At 45.6% G+C, this 18,295-nt stretch overlaps 1 protein-coding gene across 6 annotated transcripts in view; it reads left to right on the top strand.

The window, feature by feature from the left end:
* LOC140192951 (mitochondrial import receptor subunit TOM40B-like) overlaps nucleotides 1-18,295 on the top strand; it is a 162,344-nt gene that overhangs the window by 28,367 nt on the left and 115,682 nt on the right. For 4 of the 6 annotated variants that reach the window (XM_072250429.1, XM_072250428.1, XM_072250426.1 and 1 more), the window contains 3 exons: nucleotides 411-533; nucleotides 6,089-6,165; nucleotides 12,253-12,355. In XM_072250429.1, coding sequence (XP_072106530.1) covers nucleotides 411-533; nucleotides 6,089-6,165; nucleotides 12,253-12,355 — 303 coding nt within the window. Of the gene's footprint in view, nucleotides 1-410; nucleotides 534-6,088; nucleotides 6,166-12,252; nucleotides 12,356-13,059; nucleotides 14,289-14,831; nucleotides 17,164-18,295 lie in introns of those variants that run through there. The other 2 variants (XM_072250431.1, XM_072250427.1) reach the window with 2 other exon arrangements.

Below are 18,295 nucleotides of genomic sequence, written 5' to 3'. Positions count from 1 at the left end.
ATATTGCTTCATCAACACTACCTATCCCTCCACCTATCTTCGTGTCATCCACAAACTTTACCACAAAGCCATCAATCCCATTATCCAAATCATTGGCAAACAATGTGAAAAGTAGTGGTCCCAATAATGACCCCTAAGGAACACCACTATTCACTGGCAGCCAACCAGAAAAGGCCCCCTTTATTCCCCCTCACTGCCCCTTTCACAGTGTCCAACTTTCACCGCCCCTCCCACAGCGTGGATCTCCCTCACCACCACCCTCACAGCACAGAGCTCCTGGGACAGGGCACCCAGCATCTGTTGTTGGGGACCCCGTTATGTTACTGAGAATGGGAGAGGTGATTGGTGAGGGAAGGGAGAACAGTCAGGACACCAGTGGTTACCTTACTCTTTGTCTTCTCATCACCCAGTCATCCTGGTTGCACACTTCCTACAGAGCATCACCCATAACCTGGTGCTGGGTGGTGAGATGGTCTATCATCGCAGGCCAGCAGAGGAAGGAGCCATCTTCACCTTGGCTGCAAAGTACACCAGTGAGTGAGAAGGAGAGATGGACAGTGAGGGGTGTGGGGTACGATGACGGATGGGGGTGTGTGTCTGTGTTGGGGTGGGGAGGGGAGGTGTGTCTGTTTTAGAGTGAGGGATATGGTATATACAGTAAGGACTTGAGTGTGTGTTGGTGTTACCATAAGACATAGGAGCAGAAATTAGGCCATTTGGCCCGTTGAGCCTGCTCTGCCATTCAATCATGGCTGATTCTTTTTTTTTCCCTCCTCAACCCCATTTCCCAGCCTTCTCCCCATAACCTTTGATGCATTTTCAATCAAGAACCTATCAATCTCTGCCTTAAATACATCCAATGACCTGGCCTCCACAGCTGTGGAACAACAAATTCCACAAATTTACCATCCTCTGGCTACTGAGATTTCTCCGTATCTCTGTTTTGAATTGATGCCCCTCTATCCTGAGGCTGTACTCTCTTGTCCTAGACTCTCCCACCATGGGAAACATCCTTTCCACATCTACTCTGTCTAGCCCTTTCAACATTTGAAAGGTTTCAATGAGATCCCCCTCATCCTTCTAAATTCCAGTGAGTGCAGACCCAGAGTCATCAAACATTCCTTGTATGATTACCCTTTCATTCCCAGAATCATCCTTGTGGACCTCCTCTGGACCCTCTCCAATGCCAGCACATCTTTCCTAAGATGAGGAGCCCAAAACTGTTCACAATACTCAAGATGAGGCCTCACCAGTGCCTTATAAGCCCTCAGCATCACATCCCTGCTCTTGTATTCTAGACCGCTTGAAATGAAAGCTAAGATTGCATTTGCCTTCTTCACCGCTGACTCAACCTTCAGGGTGTTCTGCACAACGACTTCCAAGTCCCTTGGCATCTCAGAATTTTGGATTTTCTTCCTGTTTAGAAAATAGTCTGCACATTTATTTCTACTACCATTGTGCATGACCATGCATTTTCCAACATTGTGTTTCATTTGCCACTTTCTTGCCCATTCTCCTAATCTGTCTAAGTCCCTCTGCATCCTAACCGTTTCCTCAACACTGCCTGCATCTCCACCAATCTTTGTATCATCTGCAAACTTGGCAACAAAGCAATCAGTTTCATCATCTAAGTCATTTATATACAGCATAAAATGAAGCGGTCCCAACACCGACCCCAGCAAAACACCATAGTCACTGACAGCCAACCAGACAAGGATCCTTTTATTCCCACTTGCTGCCTCCTTTCAATCAACTAATGCTCTAACCATGTCAGGAACTTTCCTGTAATACCACAGGCTCTTAACTTGCTAAGCAGCCTCATGTGTGGCACTTTTTCAAAGGCCTTCTGAAAGTCTAAATGTACAACATCCACAGCATCTCCTTTATCTATCCTACTTGTAATCTCCTCAAACTATTCGTACAGGTTTGCCAGACAGAATTTTCCCTTAAGGAAACCATGCAGATTTTGTCCTTTCTTGTCTTGTGTCACCAAGTACTGCATCACCTCATCCTTAACAATTGACTCTAACATCTTCCCAACCACTGAGGCCATGCTAACTGATCTATAATTTCCTTTCTGCTGCCTTCCTCCTTTCTTAAAGAGTGGAGTGAAATTTGCAATATTCCAGGCCTCCAGCACCATGCCAGATTCCAATGATTTTTGAAAGATCATTTCTAATGCCGCCACAATCTCTAGCACTGCCTCCTTCAGAACTTTAGGGTGCAGTTCATCTGGTCCGGGTGACTTATGTACCTTTAAGTCTTTCAGCTTTTTTGAGCACATTCTCCCATGTAATAGTAACTGCACCAGCTTTTCTTCCTTCACACGCTACAACATCTGGCACGCTGATGGTGTCTTCCACAGTGAAGACTGATGCAAAATACTCATTTAGTTCATCAACCGTCTCCTTGTCCCCCATTATTACCTCTCCTGCCTCATTTTCTAGCAGTCCTACATTCACTCTCATCTCTCTTTTACTTTTTACAAACTTGATAGAGCTTTTGCTATCCACTTTAGTTACAGTGAAGAGTGTGGGTTGTGTCAGTGATACAGTGAATTCAAGGTGTATTGGTATTTTCAGTAAGGGCTGTGGGGTGCATCATTAGGGGCGTGGGGTGTGTTAGTGTTACAGTGAGAGTGTTGGGAGTGTCAGTGTTTCACTGGGGTGAGCGTTGCACGGTGTATCAATGTTAGAGTGAGGGTTGCAGGGTATGCCGATACTAGAGTGTGTGCTGTGGGGTGTGTTACAGTGAGAGGTACAGGGTGTGTCAGTGTTAGAATAAGTGGTGCGGAATGTGTTGATGTTACAGTGAGCTGTGCAGGGGTGTTACATTGAGGGGTGCAGGGTGTGTCAGAGTTAGAGTGAGATATTTGGGGTGTTTGGTGTTGCAATGTGGGATGTGGTGTGTGTCAGTGTTCAAGTAAGTGGTGCGGTGTGTTTTAGTGTTAGAGTGAGGTGTGTGGGATGTGTCGGTCACAGTGAGAGGTGTGGGGTGTGTTGGTGTCACGGTGAGGGGCGTGGCGGTGTCGCAGTGAAGACACTAGAAGTATGCCTGATGCTATAGTGTGTGAAGGAAGAGAAGTGGGTGCAGTTACTATTACAAGAGAGAAGGTGCCCAAAAAACTGAAAGACCTAAAGGTACATAAGTAGGACCAGATGAACTGCATCCTAGGGTTCTGAATGAGGTAGCATTAGAGATTGTGCTGGCATTAGATATGATCTTTCAAAAATCATTGGACTCTAGCATGGTGCCAGAGGACTGGAAAATTGTAAATGTCACTCCACTTTTTAAGAAAGGAGGAAGGTATCAGAGAGGAAATTATAGACCAGTTACCCTGACCTCAGTGGTTGGGAAGATGTTAGAGTCAATTGTTAAGGATGAGGTGATGGAGTACTTGGTGACACAGGACATGATAGTACAAAGTCAGCATGGTTTCCTTCAGGGAAAATCCTGCCTGATGAACCTGTTGGAATACTTTGAGGAGATTACAAGTAGGATGCAAAGGAACTTGGGAGTTCTTGTGCAGAACACCCTAAAGATTAACTTGCAGATTGAGTCAGTGATGAGGAAGGCAAATGCCATGTTAGCATTCATTTCAAGAGGTCTAGATAACAAAGGCAAGGATGTGATGCTGAGGGTTTAGAGGCACTGGTGAGGCCTCACCTTGAGTATTGTGAACAGTTTTAGGTCCCTCATCTTAGAAAAGATGTGCTGGCATTGGAGAGGGCCCAGAGGTGGTTCACAAGGATGATTCCAGGAATGAAAGGGTTATCATACGAGGAACGTTTGATGGCTCTGGGTCTGTACTCGCTGGAGGATGAGGGGGGACCACATTGAAACCTTTTAATTGTTGAAAGGCCTAGACAGAGTAGATGTGAAAAGGATGTTTCCCATGGTGGGAGAATCTAGGACAAGATGGCACAGCCTCAGGATAGAGGGGTACCCTTTCAATACAGAGATGCGGAGAAATTTCTTTCGCCAAAGGTTGGTGAATTTGTGGAATTTGTTGCCATGTGCAACTGTGGAGGCCCTGTGGTTGGGTATATTTAAGGCAGAGATTGATAGGTTCTTGATTGGGTAAGGCATCAAAGGTTACAAGGAGAAGGCCAGGAAATGGAGTTGAAGAGGAGAAAAACAGGATCAGCCATGATTGACTGGCGGAGCAGACTCAATGGGCCAGATGGCCTAATAATACTCCTATGTCTTATGGTCTATAGGTGTGTAATATCAGTGCTACACTGAGGGGTGCAGGGTGCGTCACCTTGTTACTGTGAAGGGGGTGGAGTGTGTTGGAGCTACAGTTAGTGTGGGGTGTGTCAGGGTGTTAAAATGAGGATTGCAGGGTGTATCAGTGTTATAGTGGGAGGTGCGGGATGTGTTGGTGTTATTTACAAGTGCAGTTTGTGTCATTCAGTGACTGGGTGTGGTATCAGTAGTACAGTGAGGGGTGTAGGGTGTTTGGCAGTGTTATAGTGAGGAGTTGGCATGTGTCGGTTTTACTGTAAGGGCTGTGAGGTGTGTCGGTGTTTGAGTGAGGAATGTGGGCTGCACTAGTGTTATGATGAGGGGTGCGGGGTTTGTAAGAGTTGCATTGAGGAGTGTAGGACATATCGGTGGTATAGTGAGGGGTGTGGGATGTGTCGATTTTACCGTGAGGGGTCCAGGGTGCATCACGTTGTTACAGTGAGGGTCATGGGGTGTGTCAGAGTGAGGAGCGCTTGGTGTGTCAGTGTTACTGTGAGAGGTGCAAGGTATGTCAGAGTGTTCAAATGAATCCGGGGTCTGTCAGAGTGATTAGTGTGGGGTGTGTTACAGTGTTATAGTGAGGAATGCGACATGTGTGTCGATGTTGCAGTGAGTGGTGTAGGGTATGTCAGTGTTAGCATGAGGAGTGCAGGGTCTGTCAGTGTGTTAGAGGGAAGATTGCAGAGTGTATCAGTTACAGTGAGGGGTGCATGATGTGTTGGTATTACAGTGAGGTGTGCGGGGTTTGTCAGTTACATTGAGCATTGCGGGCTGTGTCAATGTTACAGCAAGCATGTCGGTGTTGGGGTGAGTGGTGCAAGGTGTGTCAGTGTTAGAGTGAGGGGCACGGAGCATGTCAGTGTTGGAGTGAGTGGTGCAAGGTGTGTCAGTGTTAGAGTGAGGGGCACGGAGCATGTCGGTGTTGGAGTGAGTGGTGCAAGATGTGTCAGTGTTAGAGTGAGGGGCACGGAGCATGTCGGTGTTGGGGTGAGTGGTGCAAGGTGTGTCAGTGTTAGAGTGAGGGGCACGGAGCATGTCGGTGTTGGGGTAAGTGGTGCAAGGTGTGTCAGTGTTAGAGTGAGCAATGCAGCATCTGATACAGTGAGGGGTGCAGGATGTGTTGTTACAATAAGGTGTATGGTGTATGTCAGAGTGTTACTGTGAGTGGTGCAGAGTGTGTTTGTGCTAGAGTGAAGAGTGCATTTTGTGTCGCTGTTAGTGAGTGGTGCAAAGTGTGTCAGTGATAACAGTGAAGAGTGCAGGATGTGTCAGAGCCTTACAATGCTTGGTGCAAGATGTCTTGGTGTTATGGTGATGGGCGCAGGGTATGTCACTGATAGTGAGGAGTGCCGGCTGTGTCAGAGTCTGAGAGTGAGGGGTTTGTGGTGCGTCAGAGTTTACAGTCAGCTGTGTGGGTTATGTTTGTGCTAAATTGAGGGGCGCCAGTGAGTCGCTGTTACAGAGAGGTTTGCAGGTGTGTCAGTGTTAAATTCAAGGGCGTGGGTTGTACTGGTGTGAGAATGTGAAGTGCAGATTGTATGGATGTCAGAGTGAGGGGCGTGCAGTGTGTTGGTATTAGAGTGAGGGTTGCATGGGGTGTGGGATGTGTCAGCATTAGAGAGAGGAGTTTTCGATGTTTTAGAGCGAGGAGTTTTCGATGTTTTAGAGCGAGGAGTGCATGATGTGTCAGATTCTTATGGTGACGTGTATGGGATGTGTCAGTGTTACAGTGAGGGGTGGGGTGTCTGTGTTACAATGATGTGCAGTGTGTATTGGAGTGTTTCACTGACGGTATCTGTTGTATTTTCTAGTACCTGAACCTTTTCTCTGTATCCTGCAGCCTCTCACTGGGTTGGGACATTAAACATTGGTCGAGGGGGTGCCCATGCTAGTTACTACCATCAAGCCAATGATCAGGTGAGCAAGGAGAAGGACAATGAGCCGTCATCGCCGGCCTGGGCTCTGATTGTGTGGGGTGGGGTTTCCTGTGCGAGCATTGTACTTGTGTGTGTAGATACACAGGATGGTGTGTTTGTTTATGAGGGGCAACAGTGTGTGTTTACCTGAGCGGTGGTGTGTACTTACACAGGTGGTAAGTGTGTGTGCTTATATGGGTAATGGTCTGTGTGTGTTTTCACAGGTATGGTGTGTGTGTTTACAACGTGGTGTGTGAGTGTTACACGGGGCAGCAATTTATGTGTTTGCAGAGTGTGTGTGTGTTTTGTATGTATTTGTATGCCATATGGCAGAGTGTGTGTACACTGGATGGTGTGTATCTTTATGTTTGACAACAGTGCACCTTTACACTGGCAGTGGTGCTAGTGTGTGCATTTAAATAGGTGGCGTGTGCATTTACACAAATGGTGTGTGTTTGCGCATATGTGGCAGCTGTGTGTATACACAGGGCACTGTGTGTGTGTGTGTGTGTGTGTGTGTGTGTGTGTATACACCAGATGGATGTGTTCCCATATGCTGATAACAGTGTGTATGCGTAGACAGGAGCAACGTGTGTGTGTGTGTGTGCGTGCGCGCGAGGTGGCAGTCTGTATATGTATATGCTGGGCAGAGTGTGTGTATGTGTACATGCATGGAAACTGTGTACGTGTGTATGCAGCGCAGTGTGGCTTCCTGCACAGTGTGTGGGAGTCTGCATGTGTACATACTGTATATGTGGCGGCTGTGTGCGCGCCTCTGGGGTGACTGTTTTTCTGTGTATATATCCATGTTGCAGCTGTGTGTGTATATATATGCGGATTGACTGTGCATGTGCGCATCCACGGGGTGCCTGTGTTTGTGGGCTGTGGGCTTTGTCTGTGTAAATGGGGTGTTGGGTTGTGTGTAAATAATCAGGGTGCTGGTTTGTGTATGTGTACACAGGCATTGGGGTGTGTGCATGCACTGGGTGGCGCTATGTGTACATCTGTGCAGCGGTGGTGTCTGTGTACATGACATGGCAGTCTGTGTACGCGGAGCAGTAGTCTTTGTAAACGGGACGGCAGTCTGTATCTAAGTAAGGCAATTTTTCCCCACAAGCAGAGCCATGCTGACAGCCTCTGTAAGGGTAACAAGTATAGCAAAGCCCACAAGTCGCAGGATTTCAAGAGAGAGATGGAAACCTATGGTTGGTCTGGAGAACTAAACAACACAGAACATAAATGGTCAGTGCAGAATAGGAATAGTACATTCAGCTCACCATCTTCATACCGCCCACAATGTCAATCTAACAAAATCTGTCTGCCTGTTCTTGATCCATATCCTCCCCATTCCAGGCACCCACCACACTTTGTTTCAATACTCTTGCCCGACACATCGCCACCAAACTCCCAGTCTCGCCTTTAATGGATGTCCTTATGTCACAGAGTGATAGAAAGTATAGCGCGGAAACTGTCCCTTTGGCCCATCTAGTCCATGCTGAACCATTTAAATTGACTACTTCATCAACCTGCACCAGGACCATAAACCTCCATAGCACTACCATTGATGTACCTATCCAAACTTCTCTTAAATATTGAAATCAAGTTCCCATGCACTGCTTGTGCTGGCAGCTCATTATACACTCCTATGACCTTCTGAATGAAGAAGTTTCTCTTCATGTTGCCCTTAAACTTTTCACATTTAATCTATGACCTCTGGTTGTTGTCCCACCCAACCTCAATGGAAAAGCATGCTTCTATTCACCCTGTCTATACCCCTCATAATTTTGTATAACTGTATTAAATCTCCTCTCAATCTTCTATGTTCCAAAGAACACAGTCCTAACCTATTCAATCTTTCTTTATAACTCAGGTCCTCCAGACCCGAGAATATCCTTGTAAATTTTCTCTGTACTCTTTCAACCTCCTTTGCACCTTTTCTATAGGTAGGTGACCAAAACTGCACACAGTACTCCAAATTAAGCTTCACCAATATCGTATACAACTTCGACATCGTATCCTATCTCCTATATTCAGTACTTTGATTTATGAAGGCCAAAAGCTTTCTTTATGACCCTATCTACCTGAGCTGTCGAGTTCAATGAATTATGGGCCTGTTTTCCCAGATCCCTTTGTTCTACCACACTCCTCAGTGCCCTACCGTTCACTGTGTATGACCTACCCTGGATGATCCTACAGAAGTGCAACACCTCGCACTTGTCTGCATTAAATTTTGTCTGCCATTTTTCAACCATTTCTCTAGCTGGTTCAGATCCCGCTTGAAGGTATGGTAGCCTTCATCATTGTCCACTACAGCTCCAGTCTTGGTGTCATCCACAAATTTTCTGATCCAATTAACCACATTATCATCCAGATCGTAGATATACAATTGATAACACGCAACAATAGACCCAACACCGAACTCTGCAGCACCTCACTAGTCACAGGCCTCCAGTCAGCGAGGCAGCCATCTACTACCATTCTCTGGCTTCTCCCACAAAGCTAAAGCCATACTGACTATCCTTAACCAGTCCATCTCTATTATAATACTTATATATCTGATCCCTCAGAATACCTTCCAGTAAATTTCCCAGTACTGGTGTCAGGCTCATCGGCCTATAATATCCTGGTTTATTTTTGCCTTTCTAGAACAACAGAACAACATTGGCTATCCTCTAATCCTCTTGTACCTCATCTATCGTGAAGGATGACTTAAATATCTCTGCTAGCTCTCCAGCAATTTCTTCACTTGCCTCCCACAGAGTCAAGTTGTCCACCTTGTCAGGCCCTGGGGATTTATCCACCCTAATTTGCCTCAAGACAGAAAGCATGTCCTCCTCTAATCTGTATAGGGTCCACGAAGTTGATGCTGCTTTGTCTCACTTCCATAGACTCTGTCTATCTCCTCAGGAAATATAGATGCAAAAAATTATTTAAGGTCTTCCCGAACTCTTTTGGCTTCTCAAATGGAATAACGTGCTGATCTTCCAGAGAACCAATTTGTCCTTTTGCTCTTATGTCTGTAAACTCTCCTTCACCTTGTCTGCTAGAGCAGCCTCATGTCTACTTTAACTCTCCTGATTTCTTTAAGTATCCTCTTGCATTTCTTATCCTCCATAAGCAGTCTATTTATTCCTCCCTGTCTTACTATGCACCTCCTTTATTTTCTTAACCAGGGCCTCAATATTTCTTGAAAGCCTAGATTCACCTGTTATCTTTACCTTTTATTCTGATAGGCACATACAAACTTTTTACTCTCAAAATTTGACCTTTAAAAGCCTCCCACTTACCACGTGCATTTCTGCCAGTAAGCTACCTCTCCCAACCACACTTGCCAGATCCTTTGTGATACCATAAAAACTTGTCTTTCTCCAATTTAGAATCTCAACCTGCGGACCTGTCCTGTCACTTTGCATATTTACTTTAAAATTAATGGAATGGCGATCACTATAGGCAAAGTGTTCTTTTACACAGAATTCTGTCTTCTGCCCTGTCTCACTCCCTAGTAACAGATCAAGTATCACACACACTCTCGTTAGACTTCAATATACTGATTCAAGAAATGTTCCTGAACACATTTGATGAACTCTATCCTATCTGTTCTTTTACAGTATGGGAGTTCCAGTCAATATTTGGAAAGTTAAAATCACTTATTATAACAGCCTTGTGTTTCTTGCAATCTCTCTGCAATTTTCTTTTTTCCTCAAAATCCCTCGAACTGTTGGGTGGTCTGTATTATAGCCCCATTAATGTGATTGTACATTTCTTAATTCTCAGTTCCACCAACAGCGCCTCACTGAATGAGTTCTCCAGTCTGTCCTGACTAAGCACTGCCATGACATTTTCCCTGACTAGTAACACCACCCCTCCTTCTTTAATCCCTCCCTCTGTCAAATCTAAATCTACAGAACCCTGAAATATTGAGCTGTTAGTCTTGCCCACCTGCAACCAACTCTCACTAATGGTTACAATATCATGATTCCAGGTGTTGATCCATGACCTGTGCTCATCTGCCTTTCCTACCATATTCCTTGCATTGAAAAATGCACATCTCAGGACATTAGTCGCACCATGCTTAATCTTTTGGTTCTTGACTTTGACTTTACAGCATCAGATTCCACAACCTCTCCACTAACTATTCTGGCACTCTGGTTCCCATCCCCCTCAACTCGAGTTTCAGCACTAGCAAACCTTCCTGCTAAGATATTAATCCCCTTCCAGTTCAGGTGCAAACTGTCAAACTGTCTCTTCTGTGCAGGTCCCACTTTCCCTGGAGGAGAGCCCAATGATCCAAAAATCTTACGTTCTCCCTCATACACCAACTCCTTAGCCATGTGTTAAATTGTATAATCTTCCCAATTTCTGGCTTCACTAGCATGTGGCACGGTTAGCAATCCCGAGATCACAAATGTGGACGTCCTGTCCTTTAACATAGCATCTAACTCCTTGAACTCCCTTTGCAGAACCTTGTCATTGGTACCTGCATGGACCACGATTTTTGCCTGTTCACCCTCCCACTTAGGAATGCTGAGGACTCGATCCAAGACGTCCCAAACCCTGGCACCCAAGAGGCATTATACCATCTGGGAATCTCATTCTTGTCCACAGATCCTCCTTTCTGTTCTTCTAACCAATGAATCCCCTATCACCACAGCTTACCTCTTCTCCCCCTTTCTTTTCTGAGTCAGACTCAGTGTAAGAGACCTGACTGATGTGACTTTCCTCTTCCAGGGCACTGTCCCAACAGCCTCCAAAGTGGTATACCTGTTGTTGAAGGGGATGGCCATAGGGCTACTCTTTACTTGCTGTTTAATCCCTTTCTCCTTCCTGACTTTCACCCAGTTTCCTGTGTCTTGCACCTTGGATGTAACTATTTTTGTATATGTCCTAACTATCACTGCTAAGCTTCCTGAATAATCCAGAGTTCATCCAATTCCTGTTCCAACTCTTTAACGTGGTGTGTTAGAAGCTGAAGCTGGATGCACTGGATGTCTCCCTGCCTTCCCACATCCCACAAGAGGAGCATTCAACTCTCCTATCTGGCATCTCTACTATCCTAACTGAGCAAATGTAAAGAAACAAAAACAATAAACTGGCAGAGGAAAAAAAAATCACTACCTACAACTTTTTTGCCTTCTCTCATGCCTCTCTTGCTGAAACTTCGAAGAGCTAAAGCCTCAAAATTCCCACGCTAACTCTGTCCAATCCAACAATAGCCATTCCACTTGCCCCTGCCTTATTTTAATATATTCTTGTCAATCAATCCCAAACACGAATTCGGCACTGTTGAAAGCTCCAAACTGCCGAGAGTCGCTGCCTTTTCTACTCAATCGGCAAACCTGTATTTGACATTTCTATTTTGGGAGAAAGATTCTGACTGTGCCTTACTATTTATCCCTCTCAGTATTTTATAGATCTCTGCCACGTCTCCCACCTGCTTCCAACTCTCCAGAGAATTGGAACCCAAGCTTATCCAAGCTCTCCTTCTCACTATTACTGTTGAATCCAGGCAGTATCATGGTAAACCTCTTCTGCACCCCCTCAAAAGTCTTCACATCCTTCTGCACCCTCTCAAAAGTCTCCATATCCTTCTTGTAATGGGGTGACCAGACATGCACTCTATGCTCCATTATTTAATGACTCATATACTCCATGCCCTGGCTGATGAAGGCAATCATGCCATGTGTCTGCTTTACCACCCTATCAGCCTGTGTAACAACTTTCAGGGAGCTATGAATTTGGACACTAAGACCTCTCTGTACTTCAGCACTGTTCAGAGTATTGCCATTAACAGTGTGCTGTACCCAAAGTGCTTCACTTTATATTTGTCTGGGTTATCCTCCATCTGCTATTTCTCTGCCTATTTCTACAGTGGATCTACCATCCTGATGTTTCCAGTGGCAGTCTTCTACACAATTCACCATGCCATCATTGTTCGATTTACAAATTAGCTCGTCAGTACATTCATCCAGGTCATTTATATTTCTTGTGTGCGGGTTCACGGTTCCCATATATGGGCAGTTTGAGAAAGCAGTGCATCCGTATTTGTGGGCAGAGGTGGGCATTGATGGTGGCGGCTCTCCCTGCACAGGTTCAGGTGGGGGTTGGCTTCGAGGCCAGCACCCAGACCCAGGACACCACTTTCTCCTTCGGGTACCAGCTGGACATCCCCAAGGCAAACATGGTGTTCAGAGGTAGGTGATAACTGTTGGAGGGAATCAATGGGAGTACGAGGGTGGGGGGGGGATGCAGGTGGGAAGACTGAGTGCGAGTACAGTGATGTGGGTAATATGGAGAGTGGGGTGTATGGGGTTGGGGAGTGCAGTGGTAAGGACTATGGGGCTCTTGGGGAGTATGGTGGGTAGAAAACAAAACAAAATGTGGGGGAGAGTAGCTATGGAAACGATATAGATCCACAGAGAGACGGTGAAGGTGCCAGTGAGGGAGGGGGAGGCGGTGAGATGGAGGGGAAGGTGAGATACAGAGAGATACCTGAGGGAGGAGAGTCAGACACGATGAGGTGTAGGGGAGACGGAGAGGGGGAACTGGGCAGGGTGAAAAGGAGACACAGTGAGGGGGGAGATTAGGGTGAGACAGGGTGGGGGTGGGGAGGGAGAGTGATAGACAGGGTGAGGGGCTGAGGGAGAGGGTAAATAAGGATAAGGGTCATGGAGACATGTGGAGAGAATGGTGAATGGAGCTTCACTGAGCACCATAGATAGTAAGTCCCTGTGCAGATCTGTCTAACAGTCTCTCACCCCACTTCCCCCTCTGCACCTCTCTCCACCATGCTACCCTCTCCATCCCTCACATGCTCTCCTTCACCTGCCTCCCTGCTCCCCATCCTCCTCTTGCTCCCATCCCCTCTCTTCCCCAACTTCCTCTTCCCCCAAACCAGGTTCCTTGGACAGCAACTGGGTGGTGGGAGGGCTCCTGGAGAAGAGGCTAGCTCCCTTGCCTCTGACCCTTACCCTCGGCGCCTTCATTGACCACTTGAGAAATAAGTTGCAGTACGGCTTCACAGTGACGGTCTGTTGATGGATGGGAGGTTGTGGGACACCAAGTCTCGTACAGCGGACAGAAACTGGAGCAACTCCGAGGGGACGTGGACAGCCTGGAGAGTAGCAGCTGACCTTGCCTTGGAATCCACTGGAGAAGCGTGTCAGAGCAGGACTCTGGGCGGCTGACTCATCGGTTATCTTCCTGTGGCCTGTCCCAGCTTCACACTATTCAGTCTGCCTTATTTAACAGTATCAATGCTTGTGGGGAGAGGGCTTGCTGAAGAGAGTGAGACCCATAGCAGAGGCACAGTGGAGAATAGCAGTGCTCCCAGTGTAGGGACCTGGGGATATGCAGATGGGAACTGTGTATGGTGCTCCTAGTGTAGTCTAACCCAGGGATACGCAGACAGAAGCTGCTTGTAGTGTTCATAGTGCAATTGAACCCAGCAATATGGGGCCCAGCGCTGTGCTCAGTGAAGCCAGTATGTTTGAACCCAGGGTTATGAAGGCAGGTAGCACAGGATCTCTTGTGGTTCTTCCCCTGTATAATAGGTACACCACTTAGGAGCCTCTCAGGGGAAAGCAACAGCATGTATCAGATCAGTGATACCACAACTGGCTTTTTTGTGTAGCAGGTAAGGACAAAATCTACACAAACAATAGTGATAGAATACTCCATAGTTAGGGACACAGACAGTGTTTCTGTGACCACAAGGCTCACTGGTCCCAGAGTCGAGGACAGGGTCAAACAGGATGGAAACAGGCCCGTTGACACAACCCCTCCCAGGTTGCCCACCTAAGCTAATCCCCCTTCTGTGAGATTAGCCCTTATTCTTCCAAACCTTTCCAATCCAAATACTTATTCAAATGTCAAATAAATGTTGTTCAGGAACCAACCTCAACCACTTCCTCTGGCAGCTCATTCCAAATACCCACCACCCTCTGCATGAAGTTGCCCCTCAGGTTTCTTTTAAATCTTTTCCCCTCATCTTAATCTTATGACCTCTAGTTTTTTGGTTTATTTCTCTGGGAAAGAAGACTGTGTGCATTCACCTTATCTATGTCCCTCATGATTTTATACACTTTTAGTCCCTATACTCCAAAGATTAAATTCCTAGCTCGAGTCCTGGCAACATTCTTGTAAGTATTCTTTGCATTCTTTCTATCTTTGTCACATCTCCAACAACAGGGTGACCAAAACTGAAACACAATACTCCAGGTGTGGCATCACCTTTGTCTTGAACAGGTTGATGCCTCTGCCTGAGCACAGGATACTCTGAGGGGGAAGATTAAGCAGTCAGAGGTTGTGGTCCATATTGGTACTAATGAAATCAGCAGAAAGGGAGATGCGATCCTGTAAAGCAAAGTTTGGAAGTTGAACAAGCAAAATCTCCAGGGTTATAATTTCTGTGTTGCTCCCTGTGCCATGTGCTGGTGAAGGTGGCAGTAGGAAGAGAGGATAGATGAAGAGCTGGTGCAGGGTAAAGAGCTTCTGGTTCTTGAATCGTCACCTCTGTATCAGGAAGGAGGAAATGTTAAAGATATAGATATACATTAAGGTGGATAAATCCTCAAGGCAAGTGTGATCTATCCCAGAATATTAAAAGATGCAAAAAAGTGATTGTCTGGGGCTCTAATGGAGATGTTTTTGCACTTTTGTTTGCTTCAGGTGAAGTACCAGAGGGCTAGAGGATAACTAACATCATCTGCTTGCTGAGCAGAGCAGAAGGGAAAAGAGAGGCATCTACAGGCCTGTAAATCTTACATCAGCGGTTGGAACTTTATTAAAAATAATGCTAAGAAACAGGATTTGTGTTCACTTGGAAAGAAAGGGACTGATTAGGAGGGGTCAGTACAGTTTGAGCAGGGATTATGTCTCACAAAGCTGATAGTTTCTTGAGGATCTAATAAGGAAAATTAGGAAGGGCAGGGCAGTAGATGTGGTTTATATGAACCTTTAGTGGGGCTTTTGATGAAGTCCCATGTGGTAGGGTGGTCCGAGAGGGCAAAGCACCTTAAACCAAAGGTGTAGAACATAGAACAGTACAGCACAGGAACAGGCCATCAGGCCCACAATGTTCTGCCAAACCAGCTAAAAAGTAAATCAAAATTTACTTTTTACTCCTACCTACACCATGCCTATAGCCCTTTATCTTCCTTACATGTGCCTAACCAAACATCTCTTTAAAAACCTCAAATGTATTTGCCTCTACCACAAAGCAGGCAGCACATACCAGGCATTCACAAGTCTGAGTAAAAGCTTACCCTTCACATCCCCCTTGAACCTACCTCCTTTCACCTCCAATGTATGCCCTCTGGTATTAGACATTTCAACCCTGGGAAACAGGTACTCTCTGTCCACTCTATCGACGTTTCTCATAATCTTGTAAACCTCTGTCAGATCTCCCCTCAGCCTCCAGTGCTCCAGAAAAAAAACAACCCAAGTTTATCCAGCATCTCATGATAGCACATGCTCTCTCAACCAGGCAGCGTTCTGGTAAACCTCTTCTGCATTCTGTCCAAAGCCTCAACATCTTTCCTATAGTGGAGCGACCAGAACTGTATGCATTACTTCATATATGGCCTAACCAGAGCTTTATAAATTTACAACATAATCTCTTGACTTTTGAACTCAGTACCTCGACTAGCATTCCATAAGCCGCCTTAACCACCTTATCGACTATGCAGCCACTTTCAAGGAGCTATGAACTTGGATCCCAAGATCTCTCTGCTCAGCAATACTGTTAAGGATCTTGCCCTTCAATTTACTGTCTCCTTGCATTTGCCATCTCAGCCCATATCTGCAACTGGTCCATATTGTGTTGTATTCTTTGCCAGTCTTTTACACCAGCCGCAACTTCATCAATCTTGATATTATCTGCAAATTTATTAATCCACCCATCTACATGTTCATCCAGGTCATCTATATGCATCACAAACAGCAGAGTCCCAACTGAGAACCCTGCAGAACACCACTAGTTATAGACCTCCAGCTCGAATCAGTCCCTTCTACCACTATCCTGTCCTCTGCGCACAAGCCAGTTCTAAACCCAAACAGCTAATTCACTACAGACCCCAAGCATCTTAATCTTCTGGATTAGCCTCCTATGAGGGACATTGTCAAACACCTTATTAAATCCATGTAGACAACATCCATTGCTCTGCCCTCATCAGTCTCTCACCACCTTGTTTAAAAAAACTCAAATCAAGTTGGTAAGGCACAACCTGCCACACACAAAGCCATGCTGGTTCTCCCTAATTCCATGGGTTTCCAAATGCTCATATATCCTATCCCTAAGAATTTTCTCCAGCAATTTCTCTACACCAGACATGAGACTCCTCAGTCTATAGTTCCCAGGATTTTCGTTTGTTCCCTTCTTAAATAGAAATACAACATTAGCTTCTCACCAGTCCTCCAGGACCTCACCTGTGGCTAGAGAGGGCATGAAGATACCAGTCAAGGGCCTAGCAATCTTGTCTTTTGCCTCCTTCAATAACCTGGGGTAAATCCGATCAGACCCTGGGACTTATCCACCTTAATACTTATTAGGAGGCCCAACACTTCCTCCTCCCTGACCTCTAAATGACCCAGTGTATTTATATACTCAGCACTGATCTCCTGGTCCTCCATATCCTTTTCCTTGGTAAATACTGAAGCAAAGAACTCATTAAGTACCTCACTCACATTCTCTGTATCCAAGCAAATGTTCCTTCCCTTATCCTTAGGTAGTCCCATCCTCTCCCTCATTATCCTCTTTCCTGTACTCTGTGCAATTGATCTTAAAACCTCTGCACATGCTTGATGTGGACTTGCCAAAGAAAAGGTGATCCCAATTAATGCCTCTTAGTTCCTGCCTAATGCCCTCATAATTTGCCCTACTCCAATTTAAAGTTCTCCTGCAAGGAACGTAACTATTCTTACCTATCCTGAAAGTTAAGGAGTTGTGGTCACTGTGCCACAACTTGTGGCAAACGATTCCAAAGCAGTCTTGGTGATAAGATGCAGAGGGTAGGGGTGGGTGGGTTTATCTTACTGGAAGTCTGTAACTAGTGGTATGCCACAAGTATTGGTGCTAGGACCTTAGTATACACAAATGACTTAGATGAGAATGTAGGGGTCTGATTCATAAATTTGTAGATGATGTGAAGATTGGTGGTGGAGTCGTAGATAGCAACAAAGGTTGCCTGAAGATGCAGAGACATGGATTAGCTGGAAAGTTGGGTGGAGCGGTGGCAGATGTAATCTAATCTGGACAAGTGTAAGTCTCGCACTTTGGAAAGTCAAACACTGACAGCATATGTACAGTAAAAGGCAAAGGCTTTAAGAGTGTTGATGTACAGGGAGACTTTCTGTGCAAGTCCTTAGCTCTCTGAAAGTGATGACACAGGTGGATAGGCTAGTGAAAGTAACACTTGAAATTCTTGCTATGACAGGCTGAGGCACCGAGTGTGACAGAATGTTGTATTGCAGCTGTACAAAACATTGGTACATGTTATAATGCTGTATACATTTATGGTTGTCACACAGGAAGCACATGTCTAGCATAGAGAGTGCAGAGGAGATTTACTAGTATGTTGACTGTAATGGAGGGCTATAGTTACGGGTAGACTGGGTTTGTTCCTTTTGGGATGTAGGAGACTGTGGCATGACCAGATAGATATTTATAACATTATGAAAGACATAGATGGCTTTGATAGAATCTTTCTCTGCAGCATAGTGGGGGGGGGGGTCTAGAACTAGAGACCACAGTTTTAAGGTGGAAGGGGACAGATTTAAAAGTTCCCTGTGAGGGTACAGAGGGAGATGGATATGTGGAATATGCTGCCAGAGGACATAGTAGAGCTAGGTACAATTACTTGGACAGATACATGGATGGGAAAAGCAAGATAATGTGGGCAAATGCAGACAAATGAGAGGAATGTAAATAGGCATCCCAAATTGTGAAAAGGTGATTATTTCAATCCTGTAAAGATCTATGACAATGACCAGAACCGAGTGGTCTGATCCAAGGATAGGGAGACCAGTAAAGCCATCCTGATCCCATCTTCTCTCCAAAAATGCACTAAAGTTGAGCCATCAGCTCAGAAACATCCAATTACCAACTCTATTTGGCAAGATCCTTGATGGAATGT

This window comes from Mobula birostris, unplaced genomic scaffold, assembly GCF_030028105.1.
Source record: "Mobula birostris isolate sMobBir1 unplaced genomic scaffold, sMobBir1.hap1 scaffold_319, whole genome shotgun sequence".
Lineage (NCBI taxonomy): Eukaryota > Metazoa > Chordata > Chondrichthyes > Myliobatiformes > Myliobatidae > Mobula > Mobula birostris.
Note: the sequence above shows the minus strand (reverse complement) of the source record. Positions and strands in the feature narration are given on the sequence as shown.